Source organism: Mus musculus, chromosome 7, assembly GCF_000001635.26.
Source record: "Mus musculus strain C57BL/6J chromosome 7, GRCm38.p6 C57BL/6J".
Taxonomy (NCBI): Eukaryota; Metazoa; Chordata; class Mammalia; order Rodentia; family Muridae; genus Mus; species Mus musculus.
In genome coordinates this window covers 118,118,407-118,139,078 of record NC_000073.6, presented here as the reverse complement: position 1 = coordinate 118,139,078, position 20,672 = coordinate 118,118,407, and the positions used below count along the sequence as shown (strand labels likewise).

The window sequence follows — 20,672 nt, the reverse complement described above, 5'->3', positions numbered from 1 at the left end:
GGAGGCCAAAGCAGGAGGCTTGCAAGTCAGGCCTAAATGATCTTATACTTCTTTTTTCTCCTTTCCTTCCTTTTTCCCTCCCTCCCTCCCTCCCTCCCTCCCTCCCTCCCTCCCTCCCTCCCTCCCTCCCTCCCTCCCTCCCTTCTTTCTTTTTTTTTTTAATTTTATTCATCATTCATTTGTTTAATTTTAGATGTTATCTCTCTACATAGCTGTGGCTGTCCTGGCACTCACTATGTAGACCCAAGCTATCCTTGAACTCAGAGATCCACCTGCCTACCAAGTGCTGGGATGGAAGGCGTGCGCCACATGCCCAGCTTCTGACTGTTTATTATGATTTAGAATTTTATTCTTAGCTTAGCCGGGCGTGGTGGTGCACACCTTTAATCCCAGCACTCGGTAGGCAGAGGCAGGCAGATTTCTGAGTTCCAGGCCAGCCTGGTCTACAAAGTGAGTTCCAGGACAGCCAGGGCTATACAGAGAAACCCTGTCTTGAAAAACAAAACAAAAAAAATTTTTTTTTATCCTTGTTGAGACCTTTAGAGTACTATATTAATAGGAGAAAGGGATTTTTGGAGTCTTCTGTCCAAAATAAGACAGGAAAACTACTGTGCATATCTGTAGGGTCTTTTAAAAATTAAAAAAAAATTTAAAAAAAATGTTAGCACATAGACATCAGCATCATTTTCCTTTTTTACAGTTAATATTGATAATTGCTTGATGTAAAGTTTATACATGCCCCAAAAGTATGTGGTTCTGTGCTGATACTTATTTTTAAAGGATAGCATTTCACTGCCAAACCTTGGTTGGCCTAGAACACCTAGTTTCCTGCTTCTGTCTCCAGGGAGCTGGATGCAAGGTGTGGCCATCAGTTCATTTTTTCTTTCCTGTGTTCTTGCTGCTATTCCTTTCTTCCTCCAGTGTATTTTGGGCATGTTTTTTCCCTTACCCTCAACTCCTTGCAGATTTCCTCCTGCCCTACCCTAATTTCATAATTTTTTCTTTAAAAATAAAAATCATCAAAAACAAAAGCACACACACAAAATCTGAAACAAAGAAAAAATATGAGTTCTATTGCATCAGCCCTGTTGTGTCTGGAACATGCTATTTCCTTTGAAGCCATCCACTATCTTTGGCTTTTATAATCTTTCCGCAGCCTCTTCTGCATAGATCCCTGGGTCTTGAAGGGAGGGCTGTGATACATTTAGGGTCAAATACTCTAGGTTTCTCACTCTCTGATGTTGTCCAGTTGTAAATCTTGGCGTTAATTAGACATTTACTTCAAGAAGAAGCTTGCCTGATAGGTTGAGTAACGCACTGATCTGAGACCCAGTTATATGTGGTGGCTATGATATTGCCAGGGAGCTGCTGAAGAATTGAGATTGGTTGGGAGGAATGGTTTAGGAAGGTGGTGAAGAAGCCCCCCAGCCCCATTAAGATTTTAAAATTTAATGTATGAATGTTTTGCTTGTATTGTGCACCAATACGTGCTGCCTTGTGTCCCCAGAGATCAGAAGATGGTCTTGGTCAGATATTCTAGATTTCCATTTACCAGTGATTGAAAGCCACCATGTGGATATTGATAATTGAACCAGAACCCCTCTTAGAACAGGAAGTACTCTTAAACTGCTAAGCTGTGTCTCCCAATTTTTAAGGAATATGTTTTTGTAGTGGGTTGGGCGGCTGGGGGAGATAATATGAGGGTTGGGGTTTGTGTGTTCCAGAGGTAACCTTGGATGCCATTCACCTTTGGTGGGTGTGGGTGTGAGTGTGAGCTCATTCTGTAGAGGTTGGCCTCAAACTCAAGATCCTTCTGCCTCCTGAGTTCTTGGATTAAAGGCATGAACCACCACTGTGGAATACGGACTTTTAACATAAAATCAAGTTCATTTTCAAAGTTGAGTAATGTGCAATAAGTCCTATCAGCCATTCCTTGTATGTGTGCTGCCCCCCCCCCCCACGTGCCCCCAGTCTACCCCCAGCTTCTGTTTGTATGCAAATTGAGCCACCAATCTTTTACTTTAGCGGTTAGGAGTAACACTGGCCAGAAGACTCAGCCTGATGTCATGTCTCAGAATGCTAAAAAGCTGATTCAGAAAAATCTGGCTACATCAGCAGATACTCCACCAAGCACCATCCCAGGAACTGGCAAGAGCATCGCCTGTAGTCCTAAAAAGGCTGTCAGAGACCCTAAGACTGGGAAAGGTAATCAGCCAGAATGTGGATGCCTTGTAATTCTATAATACACACAAGTTGGTTTGACTTACATGTGCCATTGCTTCATAGCTGTGCAAGAGAGAAACTCCTATGCAGTGAGTGTGTGGAAGAGAGTGAAAGCCAAGCTAGAGGGCCGAGATGTTGATCCAAACAGGAGGATGTCAGTTGCTGAGCAGGTGACTATTTTTTAAGCTTAAGCTATGCATTAATGCTGCTGGTAGGCTCAAGGATCTCATTTACCCATTTCCTTATTTTATCAAGAAATAATAGCTCTTGGCCTAGCAGAATGGTTCAGTGGACAAGGGCGTATGCATATGCTTCAGAGCCTGACAGCCTAAGTTCAGTCTCTGGTTTCACATGGTAGAATAGAGGTTGCCAACTCATTCACGTTGTCCTCTCACTTCATATGTGTGCCTGTGCACACTCACACACTAAGTTTAATGATAAAAAGAAATCAGCCCCTGAAACCTACATCCAGGACTCGGAAGGCTATTGGCAACACTGCTCTAAAGTTGTCAGATGCTCACTACTTGACTCGTCACTACTTAGTCTTTCCTCTTAGGCAATCTCCTGCATAGTCGTTTAAGCTATATGACTGCTCTAATCATCCTCCACACTCAGGCTAACACTCGCCTTACCGTTCTGAAAGTATCAGATGAAGGGAGGGTGACAATTTTTGAAGGTGTAGACTCTTTAGTTCCATGAATACCTGTGTGTTTTTGTCCAAAGTTTTCTTCTGTTAATGAATCTGTACCACACCCCATCACCCCAGGGTGCTGGAGATTGACCGTTGGTCCTTACAGGTGCTAGGCAGATACTTTACTGCTGAGCCATTCAACTGTTAGTTGTTTATTTTGAAAAATGTTTAAAAGTTACAGAAAAGTTGTAGAGATGCCATACTTTTTACCTAGACTAATCACTTCTTACCCACATTTGCATCATTTATTTTGTTCTAAGCAGAACCTTTCATGGTATTACCACCCCTGGGTGGGGGTGGGGGTGGGGGTGGAGAGGTTCTTACCATTCCTAAAGGTCTAAGGAACTTTCCTAAGATCACTGAGCTTGTTGCATTCTCTGTGGTCATGAAGAGTGCTACATCTTTCTACCAGAGTGTAACCTCTCCTCCTTTGGGTGAGTCATTTGACTAGAAACTTGCTCTTGAGACAACTCATGCAATTGATATATGAAATGTGTCCTTTCTGGTTCTTAGTGATTTTCAATTCTGTCCTGCCTATGTTCACAGGTTGACTATGTCATTAAGGAAGCAACTAATCTAGATAACTTGGCTCAGCTGTATGAAGGTTGGACAGCTTGGGTGTGAATGGCAAGACAGTAGATGAGTCTGGTTAAGCGAGGTCAGACATCCACCAGAATCAACTCAGCCTCAGGCATCCAAAGCCACATCACAGTCGGTGGTGATGCATCTGGGGGCTTACTCTGAGGAAACCTAGGAAATCTCGGTGTACTAGGAAGTGAATCCTGCAGGACAGCTGCACTCAGGGATACGCCCAACACCATGGCCAGGGTCAAAGGTGAAGAAAGCAAGCTCACTGCCTGCACACGGAGATTGTCTTTCTGCCACAGAACAGCTGCAAACGTGTCAGGAGGTTAGCTGAGAAAGAAATCGGGCTGCTGCGGAGCACAGAGTGACTTGGAACTCCATTCCACCTGACCCTGTGTGTACAATCCAGGAAAACAAACCCCGCTCAGAAACAAGAGAAAATTGGGGCCGCGAAGAACTCACAGCCACGGAAGAGTTGTTGCATTCAGATTCTTGAGAAACATTTGTTGCTCGGCAACAGTACTGGTTGGGTTGACCAGTTAAGTACCAAAAGGCTATGCTGTATGAATTTCAGAAATGGACTGAAAAAATGGAGAGCAGTGTAATAGACACACACTACATCGGAAGAACTGACTTCTGAAACGAAGAGAAAAGCACCTATGGATCCCACTCCTTCCCATCGCTTACCTGTTCCCCAGCTCCCCGTTGACCCACCCTGGTAGATTAGCCAGCTGTCAGACTCACTTTTATTTCAATCCTTACACTTCATAAACTTTTGTCTCCACGTTGTTACCATATTTGGAGACAGAAACAGGAGTTTCTCCAAATCCAATGAAAACATGGAAAATTCAAGGATTGTTTAAAGGTCTGTGATCATCACATACAAGATGTAACTCTGGTTATTTCAGTCATATCTGTGACTCTATCATGTACAGTTTCCTGAATTGTCACTGTGCATCCAAACGTAATGAGTCTAACAGACACTGATTTCATGTGCACTCCCCTCTGCTTACAATGTGCATTTTTTGGAGGTCATTCAAATTTTCCCTCTTCTGTGATTGCTGTAGTTTCTTTCATAGAAAGTAGCTGATCTGATGTAATCTTTTACCTTTTAAACAACCAGGATAGAGAACCTATTGGAGTTTGCATTGTTGATGACAGGTTCACAATAAAGTGACGTTCTGGTGGAGGTAGAGTGAAATGTTTTTTAATTCAGTTTTCTCATTTGATACTTTTAATTTACAAAGTAATTTTGTTTTATGTTTTAAAGTGTAAATTAAAAATGCTTTAGTTTACCTGGCATTTGGGTATGCTCAGTAATGCCTGCCAGCAGCACCTTTAATTTCAGCTGGTGGCCTGTGATGGGTTCTGTTTACCTTTTGCAACATTTTATAGCTTGTTTAGTGACTAGTGTGTAGTGAGTCACGATCAAGGCATCCTTCAGCTTAGCATTTTCAGTACTCACTGCTGATCCTTGGTAGAAGTGCAGACTAGAATAGAGCTAAAAATCACGTATCAACACAGAATAGCACATGGTATTTTGAGTCTTTTTATCCCCCCCCCCCCCCCTGCATTTTAGCAACTAGTGTGGCGGCCACTTAATTTGCCAGCCTCTCCAAGCCTGAAAAGGTCCAGGTGTCTAAGCTCTTCTCTGACTGCAACGAGTTGAATTCTAATCCTCACAGGATGGATGCCAGTGTCGGCACTTTCTTAATTATGAGTATTGAAAGGTGCTGTTTTCAGTCTCCACATGTCTGCTGACAAGTTAAAGAATCTAGCATATCGCATTTGGTTTTACTTGTTGATTTTGAGCCTTATTGTCACAAAACAGCCTAGCTGGAATATTGATGCCATACTATATTTTGCATGCTATTTTCTTCCCTAGAGGCATTGAGGGCAATTGCACTTTGGCTCTCTCAAGATGTGTCATTTTCAGACATTCTTCATGTCAGAAGAGCTTTTGTTGTAAGGAGAAAACCAGCTCAGACTTTTGTCCCTGTAGGTGATGGTAGTGGTCAGAAATGGCTTTTGCTTTGGTAATAAGTGAATTTTATTCCCCAAGAGTCTCAGGCATCAGAAGTACTTGGCATCTTAATCCAAGCAAAAATAAGACAGCTTAAAAAACAACCAAAAAAAATGTGCCTCTGGTGAATTATCCATCCTTTTTTTAAAATGTTAAACTGGTCTTTGAGAAAAGAATAGTGCAGATAAGAGCAGCCAAGGACTTCAAAGCTTGTTGATCACTGCACTCTGGATAAAACCCTTGGCTTCCTGTTCAAATAGCCTTTCCAGGTTTAACTTCTTTAAGGAGCCTCAAGTGAAAAAAACAAAAACAAAACAAAAAACCCAGGGCCACTGGGGGAATGTTTTATGAAATCATGTAGAGTGCTGTAGTTTTGAAGTCATCCGTTTTTTGATGACAAAGTACCTGTGGAAAACCAGGGATATTTTTTTTTCCTCAACTTCTTCTCTTTACTCCCTACCCCTCTCCTCCCTAATTCTGTCTTCCTTCTCTCCACTCTTTTAAGATTCAGAGGGTACAGAACAACCTCTATTATTTCAGAGTACCCTTGAGAATTGAAATGTATTTCGATTAGTTGTCTTTAATTAGCTAGCTAGAGTCAGTTGATATCTCTACCAAGCTGAAGCCTAGTACCTACGAAGCTATTTCTTTACCAAAGTCTCTTGCTTCTGCTTATGGTCGTGAGCTGATCACGCAGTTTGCTAGATGATTTGACACTGGTGGTGAGTTCTTTTGAGGCGTGAGATTTCTATGTGAAACTGATAGGTCTTGATCTGCTTTCTTAGATCACTGATTCAGAGCTCAAAGCCCAGGTTCAGGGTAAGAATTTGTAATACAGAAGAAGAAAGACTCCCTTCACTTTGCCCTTAACACTTGCCTCTGTTATCTAAGCTTCGTTAATAGATTTCTTAATATCATCCAATGTTTGGTGTTATCTGCATTGTTTTTTTTTTTAAATTGTGGTTGTTCTGATGTGTGAAATTTAAGGAAAGAGCCATTTAATAAATGCCAAGCAGGGCAATGCAGCCAAATATTAGAGTTGATGTGCAGTCTTAGGTCCTTTTTAATCTGGGGTATTACAGGCAGTACTTTAAATCAGAGTCTTCCTGGCCTTTTTCCCTCCACCTTTTTGTAGTTACTCGGGGGCTTACTTGTGCAGTACTAAAATCAAAGGAGCTGGTTCTTCTTTTCTCCCAATCTTTTCTTAGTAATGAACACACCTACAACTAGCCTGCCACTCCCAATCACACACAGCAGATGTCAGTGCTGTGCTAATATTAGCTGCATTTCCTGCAGGGCAGGGATGCGACCTTGCACATGCTAGGCAAGCTCTCTACCCTGAGCTACGTACATCCTAGCCCTTAGAACTACCACCCTGAAGCATCTTTGTTTCCTGTGTTCAGACGCAGACGAAGACCAACATTGTTTTATATGTTGAATTTATAAAATGCTAGTAATTTAGAACCCTCCCCCCAAATCAAGGAGGCAAAAAATAACGCACTAGTCACTGAAGTTCATCCTCAGTTACCTCGATAGGGTAGGTAGATTCCTAATAGTGCTGGTGAGCATCACAATGCTGTGCAAAGATTCAAGAGGAGGCAGTCACTGTACTTTGCCTGCTTTTGGGCCTAGATAACGTCACTGTCTACAAAAAGCTAACTGCTTAGGTTTGAAAAGGCAACCATGTAGAGAAAACTTGACAATTGGGGCTCATTGGGAAGTTCTAGTGCTAATGTTAAAAACTCAAATCAGCTGGCTATTTGAAGATGGCAAAGAATATAGTTCTGAAATTTTATTTTTCCACAACAGGGTGATTGGCAGTGGTTGTTCTCCCTTTTTCTGACAGTGTGGTTCAGCTCCTGTTTCAGATTCTGTGTCATTTTTCAATTTACAAGTCACTTAAGTTTCTACCTGGAATGTCAGGTGGCAATGACATCACATTTTGTGTTTTTTTTTTTTTTAAACTCTTATTTAAGAGTAAGTTGAGTTGAACTGAATCTTCCTTGTCTTAGTAACATTGTACAAATAGTGGCTTATTTTTAAGTTGTAATGCCTCCTGATGGATATAATTTTGTGCTTGTATTTAAGATTAAAAGTTGAATAAATAACACCAGCTTCCTGAAAATGTCCATAATGCATCATTTGAAAAACAAAAACACCTGCCTACTTTACATTAACATGGTAAAGATTGTATGAAATACCTGTTTTTCAAAAAAATAAAAATAAAGGTTCAAGTCTTAAAAAGATAACAGTATCTAAGCTCTGAATTTATTGAAGTAGATCCCAGAAAGTTTGTTTTGCAATAGTTTTGTGGCTTTTTTTTTTCATATTATCTCTCCAAATTAAAAAAATTTCTTAAAAAATGTTTTACTCCCTTTTGAACAGCGAGTTAATTATTTCAGTAGGAAAGTTCTTAGATAAGAATCGACACCTTCAATCCCAGGGGAGGCAAGGATAGGTGGAATTTCTAGGCGAATCTGGTTTATAAAGCAAGTTTCAGGACAGCCAGGATTACACAGAAAATGCATGAAGCTTAATTTTAGCAATATTTAAAACAAAACTGCAGAGCCTTAATTGTGAGTGAAAGCTCTGAAAGAAGAAGAGTATTTGCAAAGATCTTCTTCATTTGCAGTGCCAAAGTTCTGAGGAAGATTTGTGTTACGAGCTTCATCTTCTGACACATTTCAAAAGGTCACTTTGTGGTAGAAAAAGAGGTGTTTGTAACCTCTGAGCCATTTGGAAGGTTAGTGAGAGCTGGATTGGGACCTGGGACTGGCCTAAACTTAAATTTTACTTTGGGAACACCGACTAAACTAAGCTTTCTGGGGCAGTAGCCAAGTTGCCAAGGAAAAACTTATTACTCTGCCCTCTCTTAGCAAAGTGACTGCTCCTGGTACCACCAAGATGGGCACCTCATTGCTTGGTAGCAGCTGTTTGGGTCCTTTTGTTCTCAATACTGAGGAGAAGGAGGGAATTCCAGGCTTTACAATTTTTGACATGATTTCTGTATCAACCGAAGTCATAATATCCCCCCCCCGCCCCGCCCACACACAATGAGCGTCCTTCCTGGTCAAAACTGTTGTCTGTACCTTCTAGTACTTTCCACAAGTTCTATGACAAATTGTATGCCCCTTTGACAGAGCCACCATAGGCCAGGAAGGGACCAGGCATATTTAGGAGCACTATGTGATCTCTCACATTTCTCTTTAACCTCCAAGGCCTTTAAAGAACCTGGGAATTAAGGAACGAAGTGTTTTTAAAAATAATTTAAAATTAGTTGAAGGTCGTATTTAGCCTGGCTTCCCCATACATCCATTAATCTATCAGTCTGAAGCCCTCCAACATCCGAATTGCTCCTCTACTCATCCATCCCTCCGAATGAAGCGCTCCCCTAGCTACCTGAAGTACTCATAGATTATCAAGTGAAGCACCCCGCAAATGATTCCCCCAAAAACTGGCTGCAAATGAAGCCCTTTAAGAGTTTGTGCATCTTCCATGTTCTCCAAAGGCCAGAGCTGGGGAGAAGGCACAGACAGCGCTCACTTGGGGCAGCCAATACTTCAGTCAGCAGGTGCCACAGCAACCTAAAGCGTCCTTGCCCTTCCAGCCTCCGCATAGGATGCCATTGCGCATCCCCTGCGCAGCTGAGCGGACAGGCGCCTGAGCGGTTTTGATTTCCAGCAGAAGAGCTAGGGACTAGAGAGGCCCCAGGATTTAGGAAGATCTGGGTGAGAGACTAGGTACGGCGGTTGAACCGCTTCCTTCCGCTCCGCCTCTCGAGGGCCACACCCCTGCACTCTGATTGGTCAGAGTCTTTCAGTTTCGCTCTCCTTTGACCTGGATTTCAAGTCATGCGCTAGCTGCCGGTTGGCCCGACTTCCCAGAAGCCGGAGTGCGGTCTACCCAATGAGGAGCGAGTTTCGCGAGGGCTGTCGGGAAAGGCAGCTAGCCTATATAAGCAGACTGCGGGGCGTTCCCCCGCGCTCGGGTTGCCTTGCTGGTGTTGGGGGGATAGTGTGTGTTCGCTCGTTGATAACCGCGAGTCTGGAACGATGGCGGAGGGGGATAACCGCAGCAGCAACCTGCTGGTGAGTTGCGGTGGTCAGTCTGTCCCCGGAGTTTCCGGATGGGCCTCCTGGCCTCGGTGGACTACCAGGGACAGCCAGGCCTTATCTCCACGGTGGAGGTCGCTGCTGGCGATCCCCAACGTCCCCCGGAATCCTGCACCATAAGGCTTGGGCCGTGCGTGAGGAAGTGTGAGAAGGGGGCTGTGGCAAGAAGGAACCTGGGTAACAGGTTGGGGCACTCGGCCGCCAGGGGCCTTGTCTAGCGCTCCGGCTCAGGCCGGAGACCTACCTGTTTTGCCCTTTGATCTTAATCTCATGTTCCGTAGATTATTTTTAATCATGATTCTTTTTCTCCTAAAACTTGGCGCAAGGGTGGAGGGTCAAAGGGCTGCTACAGAGAATTAGTTTATCGCTGACACAGAATTTGTTGGAGCTGGCTGGTTGGAGTTCACCGCAGGAAGCTGAAAACGGGTTCTGCGGAAAGGACAGTGGGGGATCCTGGCACTTGTCTGGGAACTGGCGAGGGACTCACGGGACTGGATGCAACTTTAAAAATGATTTAGCACGGATTTGACGGAGCTACACGAGATGATGGTATTAGAAGAGGGCGCGTTTGCTTCATTACAGGTCTTTGTTTTTGGTTAGGTCTTTGTTTTTGGTTTTTAAGGCTAGGTTTTCGTGTAGCTTGACGAGGCTAGCCTTGTATTTGTCATCCTCCTGTGCTGGGATTACAGTTGCGCATCACCAGGCCCTGCTAGTTTCAAATTTTTAACTGCATCACCCACCTAGGCAAGAACGAAAGATCTTTTTTTTTTTTTTTCTGTATTGTCATTCCCCAGAAAAGGCAGGCCATATCAGAAATGAAAAAAGCAATCAGCTTTTAATGCCTGCCTTTTTAACTGCTAAGTGCCGACAAGATTCTTCGGGACAGTTTTGATTAGTGCAAGATTTTCAGTTTGTATTTGTGTTTAGAGGTGCATTCCCTGTATCCTTAAATTCCCTACACACACACACACACACACACACACACACACAGTACCATACAATAGAGATGCTTACCCTGTACCCTTAAACTCCTCCTACACAATACCAGCAAACAATTCAATAAGAGGATTAATTGCTGTACAAGGAAACTATCATGGGAGAGGGCCTGATCACTACTATTTCCATCATTTTAAGGAGAGCAAGTCCATTAGTCTTGGATTTCCTGGATTTAAATATATTAACCCCTTTATGTCTCAGTCGCCTTATCTTAAAGTAGAGGTTGTGAGAATACCTTTTCCAGTTTTTTTGGAGCGTCAATTGAAGTATAACATGTAAAATGTTTAGGATTTCTAGTATGGGGAGATGTCAAAAGTACTTAGTCACATATCTCATCTTTATTAAAATTAGCCTGAACTGTTCTATATTTGCATATTCCTTTGTGAAGAGTTGATAGTGTCAGTTGGGCATTGTGTGTATGTAGTTCCTGGATGTTGAATCCAGAGTTCTGCACAAACAGGTTCTAAATACCTTCCGTTACCAAAGTCCCTGATAGGTTCAGGTCACAGTAGCCCATGGTAAAGGTGTGCTTTTGGCTAGTTGTCACATATGCAGAAAAATTTTGAGATTTAATTGAAATTCTATCATTAATGATGAGGAGCCATTAAGTGCTGAGCTCACATAGTTTGGTTGAAAGAGTTTTCTTTAATTCCACAGTGACTGCCAACATCAGAGTCATTCCATTATACAAAGCTATTTTAGAGATTTATGTACTTAGTGTTAAGGGAAAGGTTCTCCTGATGGATTTAGAAGGACTTCAATCAATAAAACGGCCAATCGACAGATCAATGCCAACCACCTGAAATGGGCAAACAGAATATTCAATCTAGTAATATTCTGAGCACTGCCTCTTGGCTCTGTGGCTGCATTTGGGGATATTAGTTTCCCATATTAAGCTCACTTTCATGAATATTGAAATAAATTGTGAAATCTTGGGAATATTATTATACATCATGGACATATGGCCCAGTGCTAAAATGACCATTAAAGCCTAGGCTTTTTCCTACCCATGGATTTTCATATTTGGTGCCAAAATTGCAGGTTTTCATGACTCACCTTGTTTAAGATAACAGTTTTGTAAAAGGCATTTTACGTGTTTTTGATGCCTGAGAAAGTACTCTCTGAGCCACCAAAGTGTTGAGATTGGCAAAGTAACAGTCTTAACTGTTGATCATGTGTAGGCCGTGGAGACTGCAAGTCTTGAAGAGCAGCTGCAAGGCTGGGGAGAGGTGATGCTGATGGCTGACAAAGTCCTTCGATGGGAAAGAGCCTGGTTTCCACCTGCCATCATGGGTGTGGTTTCCCTGCTGTTCCTGTAAGTGAGATTCTATTGCTAATGCTCAGAGGGTTCATAGCCTGTGCTTAGAGAAGCTTTTGTAATACATAATCCAAAAGGAATGCCTTTATTGCAAGCAGCTTGCCCTCTTTCTAGATTTGTAGTCCTTATGTAAAGTTGTAACTTGATGCAGTTGAGTAAATCCCGGACACGCAAACTCTTGTGTTTCAGCACTCTTGCTTTATTATATTCCTTCTAGTAAATTTTGAGGACCCAGCTGGGCGTGGTGGCGCACGCCTTTAATCCCAGCACTGGGGAGGCAGAGGCAGGCAGATTTCTGAGTTCGAGGCCAGCCTGGGCTGCAGAATGAGTTCCAGGACAGCCAGGGCTAACTGAGAAACCCTGTCTCGAAAAAACCCCCAGGAAAAAAAATATTGAGGACTCCAGAGGTTTTGAGTACTGCTGTTTACATTAACCGCTATGGCTGTGACAACATCACGCCATGGTGCCCCTGGAACGCCTCTGTGAGGAAGTTAGAAAGGGAGCAGCCCCGGCTCTGAGAGTCGAGGGGAGGGAGGGAGGGAATAGCTCTGACTGGGAATAGTGACTGACGGCTGCTCTTCTCTAACCTTGGTTAATTTTCTCTGTTTTTAATAGGATTATCTATTATCTCGATCCATCTGTGCTGTCTGGTGTTTCCTGCTTTGTTATGTTTTTGTGCCTGGCTGACTACCTTGTTCCCATTCTAGCACCAAGAATTTTTGGCTCTAATAAATGGTAGGTGGCTCTGCATGATAAGTGTGCTGTGGTTAAATGAAGACTCTTGTCTGCCCGTCAGATGTCTGTCTGCTGGAGTTAGAGTCATTGCTCTTATGTGAAGAATTTCATACCTGACTTCAGATGGGTACCAGGAGTTTTCAGTACTTCTATCTCTGTCCTTAACTTTGGTCGAAAACTTGCTTTTTTGTTGCTTATTCAGTTCTATATCTACCTTAAGTAAGAGTATTTTTTTAAAGGTGATGTTTAAGAATTCCAGGACTCTTTTGTTGTTGTTTTTGTTTGTTTGTTTTTTATTAAACTATGTATGTTTATTTGGGAGTAGAGATCAGAGGGCAACTTTCCAGAGTTTGTTCTCTTACCATATGTGGGTCTTGGGGACTGAACTCAAGTCAGAAGGGTTTGCAGCCTGCACCTTTGCCTGACAACCCTCTCAGTGGACCTTGAGCTCAGTTGTTTAAATGCATCTTTTTGATGTGTGTGAGTCCTTGCTTGTGTGTACACTTGAGGACAATCTCAGGTCAATCAAGGTCAGTAGCCTGTTCTCTTTTTAAATGTGTTACATTGTATGGTCACCAACTTTCCCCAAACACAACAGTATTAGGTCATTATGGCAACTTAAAAGCAGGTTGAAGGACACCCCAGGTGTTGCTCATTCTTGCTTTCACTGGTGCACCTTTTTTTTTTTTTTTTTTTTTTTAAACTCATAGTTTTTATGTTGTAACGTGCTGTTATGGTGTCCCCGTGTTCTTATTTTGTAATTCTAGATTGTTTGCATTTTGTAGATATTTAAAATAATACTGCTATTAACAGTTTTATTGATAACATCATTAAATGAGTTTATGTAAACTGGAGAATTATTTAATAGATATTAGCTATCTGTTTTTTTAAATCTATAAATTCTCTATATATACAAAGATTACACACACACATACACGCACACACATGTACATGCACATAATCTAGTTTGAAAATATAATCTCTAGTGATGATTACCAACCAACTTCTCTGCCCTAACACCGATATTGGGAGGTTTTGTGTCTATTCTCATTTAGACAGAGTCTCAGCAGGTTGCCCATGCTTGCGAGCAATTTTGAAACTCAAGCATCCATCATTTCTGCTTCCCTATCAGCAAGAGCTACATGTGTGCATGACATTTAAAGCAGCTGGAGACTTTTTTTTTTTTTTTTTTTTCCATTTTTTATTAGGTATTTAGCTCATTTACATTTCCAATGCTATACCAAAAGTCCCCCTTACCCACCCACCCCCACTCCCCTACCCACCCACTTCCCCCCTTTGGCCCTGGCGTTCCCCTGTACCGGGGCACACAAAGTCTGCGTGTCCAATGGGCCTCTCTTTCCAGTGATGGCCGACTAGGCCATCTTTTGATACATATGCAGCTAGAGTCAAGAGCTCAGGGGTACTGGTTAGTTCATAATGTTGTTCCACCTATAGGGTTGAAGATCCCTTTAGCTCCTTGGGTACTTTCTCTAGCTCCTCCATACTGGTGCACCTTTTAATCCCAGCACTTGGGAGACTGAGGCAGGCAGGTCTAAGTTCAAGGCCAGTCTGGTCTACAGATCAAGAGACGGACGGTATGGGCTACACAGAGAAACTCTTAAAAAAAAAAAAAACCCTTGAAAGTTATTAGACTTTCAAGCTTGATCTTTTGCGCTAATGATTGGTACACAGCTCTAATCCCAGTACTCTGGATGGCAGACATTGTGAGATTGAGTGGGCTACAAACACATAACAAACTCGGGGCTTGGCTTGGCTTGGCTTGGCTACATAGACATATTCTGTCACAAACACATGCAGTGCCCCTCCACACATCCCAAAACAAACCAAGAGGGATGTTGTGTTTAAGGTTGAGTGAGGGGGTGCATTGAGGCAGTGCAGGAGTGGTTGACCACATGTATTCTCAGTCGATGAGAGTAGGTGCTGCCTTGGATACACTGAGCTGTTGACTTCAGTTTTACCATTCTCAAATGGTCACTTATGATGTCCTAAAATTATAGTTAAGTGGTTAAGGATTACATTAATAACTCTTTGAGCTTCCTGAGGAATGTTGGCTTTCTCCGTTTTGATCCAGACATCAAGCCAGGCACTGGAGGTGTAGCTCAGTATTTAAAGTGCTTGCCCAGAACACATGGTACCCTTAATTCTCTTCTCAGCTGGAGGAGTGAAAAAACACACATAATGAACAGAGTAGTTTTTTCTATCAGCTGACATATTCAGTTGCTTAGTGTTCTGCTTGTTCTCTTAAATTTTTTTTTTATCCAAATGACAGCAACTTATATAATCCAGCAATGGGAGCTTTATTATGTACCTTCCATATCTTTAAGAAGAAATTCACATAATTTGGGGGAGTTAGATTAAACTCTGATTTAAGTAAGCACGTTTCTTTATAATGGATCAGTGTTAGTTATTCAAACTGCTTTTCCCTTGCCCTGAGGAGTTAAAGCTATTATGTTTGGGGAAGTTTATGACCTTGACATTAGCCAGACAGCAGTCCACTAACTCCTAATCCTAGAGGAAAATCTTCAGAGAATAAACAGTTAGTGTTAATAGCATCAGTGGAGAAAGTTTCTGCTTTGATTATCTGCCTTGATGCAGTGGGAAAGCTGTGGGAAAGAAGGGACAGTAGCCACCACCTGGCCTTGACCATGGACAGCTTGCAGGATCTGAGAAATCCTCCCACCACTGCTGTACTTTGCCAGGCTAACACTAGAGGAGAGAGGGTAGCGCGTCCTCAGCATGGGTCCTTTTTAGTACTGGACCTGTGCCACAAAAAGAAGAGAGAAATAGATTAGAAATGAGAAAGAAAAAAGGGCTTTTTTAGAGAGGCCTGTCATTTTTTTCTCTCCCTGGGACTGAACTGAGTTTATAATGAATTTGGACTGGTCTCTTACATTTTAAAATAAGGGTGTGTGGAGCCGGGCCTTTACTCCCAGCACTCTGGAGGCAGAGGCAGGCGGATTTCTGAGTTCAAGGCCAGCCTGGTCTTCAAAATGGGTTCCAGGACAGCCAGAGCTACACAGACAAACCCTGTCTCGAAAAACTCAAAAAAAAAAAAAAAAAACCCTAAAAATAAGGGTGTGTGTGTGTGTGTGTGTGTGTGTGTGTGTGTGTGTGTGTGTATGTATGTGTGTGTATGTGTGTGTGCATGTGTGTGTGCGTATGTGTGTGTGCGTGTGTGTGCGCGCGCGCTCCTTTACCCATGTACACCCACCCACTGGCACATGTACCTTAGCATGGAGAAGTCAGAGGTCAATTTTTTAGTTTGTTTCTCTCCTTTCATGGGGTTCTAGAAATTGCACTCAGGTTCCCAGGCTTGGCAGTAAGAATCTTTATTTTCTGAGCCATCTTGCTGACCTGGTGTAGAAGTTATTCTCCCACAGATACTCAGATGCAGCTGCTTGCAGCCCTGCTGGGCACAATGCAAGATTCATATTATTAGAAGTATGCACACATGGACTGGTGAGGTGGATCAGACAGTGATGGTGCAAGCCAGCAAGCCTGATTACCTGAGTTTGAAACCTGGGGCCCACATGGTGGAAGGAGAGAACCAACTCCCACAGGTTGTCCTCTGACCTCCACATGTATACCATGTCTTGTACTTAAACACATATGAACACTCACGCATAAAATAGGTAAGATGTAAAGAAAGAGAATATGTGCATGGGCATACTTTATGCAAGACATAATCCTGTTCTGTGAAAGAGGCCTTAAAATGTAGTCATTTTGGGGGCTAGAAAGGTCTCAGAAGTTAAGAGTACTTGCTTTTCTCTAGGGGACCTGAATTTAATTCCCAGTACTTAACAGCTGTCTATAACTCCAGGCCCAGGGGCTTTATTGCTCTCTCCTGGCCTCTGCATGTATCGGGCACTGCATGTATGTGGTGTGTAGATGTAGACCCAACACTGATACACATAAAGGAACACAGTTTTTCACTGTGGGGGCACCTTCCTGTGCGCTCAGCCCGAGGGAGGTCAAGAGTCTTAGCTGTCAGCCAGGGTATTGTGGCTCAGGCCTGTAGTCCTAGGACTTCACAGTGCTGAGACAGAAGGATGATGAGTAGAGGCAGCCAAAGAGTAAGATTCTGCCTTAGGATCGGGCGTGGTGGCACACGCCTTTAATCCCAGCACTCGGGAGGCAGAGGCAGGCGGATTTCTGAGGCCAGCCTGGTCTACAGAGTGAGTTTCAGGACAGCCAGGGCTACACAGAGAAACCCTGTCTCGAAAAACCAAAAAAAAAAAAAAAAGATTCTGCCTTAGGAAAATTAACTAAGTAAATAAATTGTACCATAGCCGTTTACTTATAACAATCAATAAGAGGAATTCCTTTTCTAGGACCACTGAACAACAGCAAAGATTTCATGAAATCTGCAGTAATCTAGTAAAAACTCGACGCAGAGCTGTGGGCTGGTGGAAACGCCTCTTTTCCCTAAAGGAAGAAAAGCCTAAAATGGTATTTATTTATTTATTTATTTATTTTTAACTTACTGAATGTGAAGCAAAATCATGAGTTCACTGATTTCAGCCTAGTGATAGCATTGCTAGGAATGAAGTTCAATACTTAGTCCCCTTTTGTGTAATGCTGACTTATAAATGTCTCCATATCCTAGCTTTGGTTTTGGTGGGAAGTGCTAACTGGGAAGGTAGCTTAGTTTATAAGTATTAATCTATATAGACACAGTAATTCTAAGAGTAATTTATTTACATTCTATGAAAGAAAATTAATAAAACATGTAAAACATGGTATTATTTTTCCTAGCCTTTAAAAGAAAACTGTTTAAGCCGGGCGTGGTGGCTCACGCCTTTAATCCCAGCACTCGGGAGGCAGAGGCAGGTGGATTTCTGAGTTCAAGGCCAGCCTGGTCTACAAAGTGAGTTCCAGGACAGCCACGGCTACACAGAGAAACCCTGTCTCGACCCCCCCCCTCCCAAAAGAAATCTGTTTAACACCCCCCCCCCCCCCATGAAGCTGTGTGTGTAACATAGCATGTCTTTGGAGCTCTGTGTAGTGTTGAGGCACCTGAGGCAAGCCTTCAGGCTGTGGTTGCTGTGTGCAGTGTAGAGAGGCCAGGCTTCAGAGTTGCACTGGCTGGTTTGTTGCTGGGAGCTAAGTTGTTACTCTTTTTTTGCCAGTACTTCATGACCATGATCATTTCTCTTGCTGCGGTGGCTTGGGTGGGACAGCAAGTTCACAACCTGCTTCTCACCTACCTGATTGGTAAGTCGTTGAAGAAACATCACATGTTCAACTTAGCAGGGAAGTCTGACTGTGGTGTGTAGTCAGTAAATAGATTGAGTTTTCACAGGACCTATGGGAGTGGGGCAAGGTGAGAAGGAAAGGTTCCAGTCTGTGCTGGGTCACAGCTCAGATTGTGCCCTGTGTCACCAAGGCCTGGGTTTGATGCCCAGTACTGGATAAAGCTGTCATTCCAGCCCTAGATGCAGAAGGAGTAGAAGTTCAAGGTCATCCCTTTCTATATGCTACAGGTCGGGTTCAAAACCAGCCCAGCTAGAGATTCAAGTCAGGGCTTAAGATAGAGCTCCATGGCTAAAAACATGCTTGGTTCAATTCCTGGCTCACAGCAACCTATGACTCTAGTCTCAGGGCATCTGATAGCCTCTGCTGGATTTTGTGGGCACTGGGCACACATATATTCCACATATATGCTTCTAGACAAAGCACTTGTGTATACACATAAAATACAAATCTTTTTTAAAAAGACTGGTCTCTGTTTTCCTGGAGTTCATTAAAGCCAGGTAGGTCGTGAGCAAAGAGGAGTGAGATAGAAGGCACTGTAGTGTGAGCGTGAGTGCACCTTCAGGAGGCACCTTGGCTGCAGTTTTGGGCTGAATCCTGTTGGATGGCTTTTGTGTCACTTCTCCACAGTCCACCCACATTCAACTGTAGTCATCTTCAGAGAGTTAAATATTGTCTCCTCAACTTCATTTTTTTTTTTTTCATTTCTAGTGACATTTGTGCTGTTGCTTCCTGGACTAAACCAACATGGGATCATTCTGAAGTACATTGGAATGGCCAAAAGGGAGATAAACAAACTTCTCAAGCAAAAAGAAAAGAAAAATGAGTAGTGTGGCTGCCGCGGAGTGTGCCCTGGCCCTGGGCACTGAAGTGTTACAGTGGCTCGTTGCTTCCCTCACTCTGCCCTTGTTAATAGAAATTCTCACAGGCCAGGCTCTGTGCGGGCTCTAGTGCCAGGTGTAGCTGGGTACATTCCCCGTCAGTGTGACTTCCTTTCATTTTGACAACTTCCTTCCTTTAAGATGCTAAGTGGTGAACTTTACTGTTTTGTACAGTGAACTGTGACTTTGTTGATGTTTGCTTTAGCTATATTCAAGGCAGTGGTCTGTGGCTACAGGAAGCTGGTTCTACTGTCTGCTTAACAAACTGTCTTTGTGAGTACAGAGATTGGGTTTACCACTTCTGCTGAGGAGACCACTTAAAATTCATTCCTGAGTTTCCACTGTGGGAGAATACCCATGGAATAAGATAAAAAATTAATTCCACACCCTAGTGTGTGTAAGTTCCTCGCTCATAGGAAATGCAACAGTTTGAGGGAGCATTGCCCCTTTGTTCCTGTGAGGACTGGCAGGCTTTGACTGACCTCTCATTCCCTTTGCACTGCTTCAGGTTAGTTCTAGTCCATAATGGCCTTTGAGCAGCAAGCTTTCAGAAGATTATATTTGAGGATTGTAGCAGTTTCTTTGTTTCAGATTGTCAGCTGACTTAAAATGTTTGTGACTTTCCTGTAAGGGCAGCCAGGGATAAAAGTATCCTTTGTTCAATGAGTAGAAAACTAGATTATCTATTAATATTTAAGACCAGGAAAAAAAAAAAAGAGGCTTAAGAGTAAGCCTGGAAAATCTCACTTGTTTTCGTAGTATTGGCTGTATTTCAGTGCCTCCAGCTTTGCACTTGAGAGACAAGTGTTTACTGCTGTTTGACTTTCCCCTTGACATTTCTCAGAAAAATGCAGGGCTGCAGCTGAGAGCAGACTGCTGATTGGTGACTCTGGTCTGCCTAGCTTTTGCAACTCTTTAAGCTTACTGTGATCACGTGCCCTCTCAGTAGGGGGCTTTTAGAGCAGTTGAAATCTGCAGAACTGAACCTCTGAGGGCCAAAATAGGACATTTGGGAACAACTCCTTAACCCATGAACTAGCTGTAACATAGTTTGTGGATCCATGCACTGATGCTGTGAAGCCTGCCCCTGTGTGTATCTGTTCTCTCACCTCCCTAGCACTGTAAGCAGCGGTGCCTCTTGTAGCATGTGTGTTTGTTTTTTAATGTTTCATGACTCCCACTTTGATTTTACATGTTTTCTTGTAAATAAGCCTGCCTTCCTACCTGGAATTTGTGTGTGTGTGACTAATACATGTTCTACGAGTTAACTACTTTGGCAGTTTTAATCATTTCTTCTTTGTTTTGTGGTAAAGGGGAAAAATTAAAAACCAGTTGGAACCCTTTTGTCTCACTTTCTTTGTTAACTCTGAGTTTATGAATCTAACTAGTGACCACCTGTTGTCATTGGAGCTCTTCTCTAAGGTACCCATGTCAGATGGAAAGGGAGAACACTGAAGAGGAGGAGACAGTGGAGACTCAAAAGATCGTGTACTTAAGCTCCCAAAGCAGGTGGTTGATAATCATCAGTAGTTGATAATCATTTGTCTGCCTTTTAAAATTTGGGTGTCATAACTTGCGGTCTCATTGGGAACAGGCTCCATCCACCCTTAAGCATACTTCCCTTTCTGCAAGTTCAAGTAAAGTCACAAATCCTATGGCTTTGAAATTGCTGACTTGTAATCTCTTGCGGCCAGCCCTGACTTCATGGGAAGACTTCAAAAGTTTAAAATCACAAAAGAAAACTCTGTTCTCTCATTGTGGTAATTGCTCAGGTCAGCTGTGTCTGAGTGCCCTCCTGAGGTTCTCTCACATTCAGGCTCACATGGAGACAGAC

The 20,672-nt window shown here is 42.9% G+C and overlaps 2 protein-coding genes across 5 annotated transcripts in view; both read left to right on the top strand.

Annotated features, from left to right (window-relative positions):
• Nucleotides 1-7,771, top strand: part of Smg1 (SMG1 homolog, phosphatidylinositol 3-kinase-related kinase (C. elegans)) — a 113,130-nt gene extending 105,359 nt beyond the window's left edge. For 3 of the 4 annotated variants that reach the window (XM_006507677.3, XM_006507678.3, XM_030242506.1), the window contains 3 exons: nt 2,026-2,205; nt 2,287-2,393; nt 3,461-7,771. In XM_006507677.3, coding sequence (XP_006507740.1) covers nt 2,026-2,205; nt 2,287-2,393; nt 3,461-3,538 — 365 coding nt within the window. In that variant the 3' untranslated portion in view covers nt 3,539-7,771. The remainder of the gene's footprint in view (nt 1-2,025; nt 2,206-2,286; nt 2,394-3,460) is intronic. The other variant, NM_001031814.1, reaches the window with a different exon arrangement.
• A 1,682-nt stretch (nt 7,772-9,453) lies between these two features.
• On the top strand, nt 9,454-20,189 carry Arl6ip1 (ADP-ribosylation factor-like 6 interacting protein 1). The gene is made up of 6 exons (NM_019419.2): nt 9,454-9,610; nt 11,812-11,945; nt 12,564-12,683; nt 17,036-17,153; nt 17,834-17,918; nt 18,669-20,189. The coding sequence occupies exons 1-6, from the start codon at nt 9,575-9,577 to the stop codon at nt 18,785-18,787; spliced, it is 612 nt and encodes a 203-aa protein (NP_062292.1). The 5' UTR covers nt 9,454-9,574; the 3' UTR covers nt 18,788-20,189.
• Nucleotides 20,190-20,672: the final 483 nt, after the last annotated feature.

Bases quoted from the DNA above. Each gene is read 5' to 3' on its own strand.
- Arl6ip1 (NM_019419.2), top strand. From the start codon at position 9,575: ATGGCGGAGGGGGATAACCGCAGCAGCAACCTGCTG. The intron at 11,946-12,563 runs GTAAGTGAGATT...TGTTTTTAATAG, and splicing joins GTGGTTTCCCTGCTGTTCCT to GATTATCTATTATCTCGATC. The intron at 17,919-18,668 runs GTAAGTCGTTGA...TTTCATTTCTAG, and splicing joins GCTTCTCACCTACCTGATTG to TGACATTTGTGCTGTTGCTT.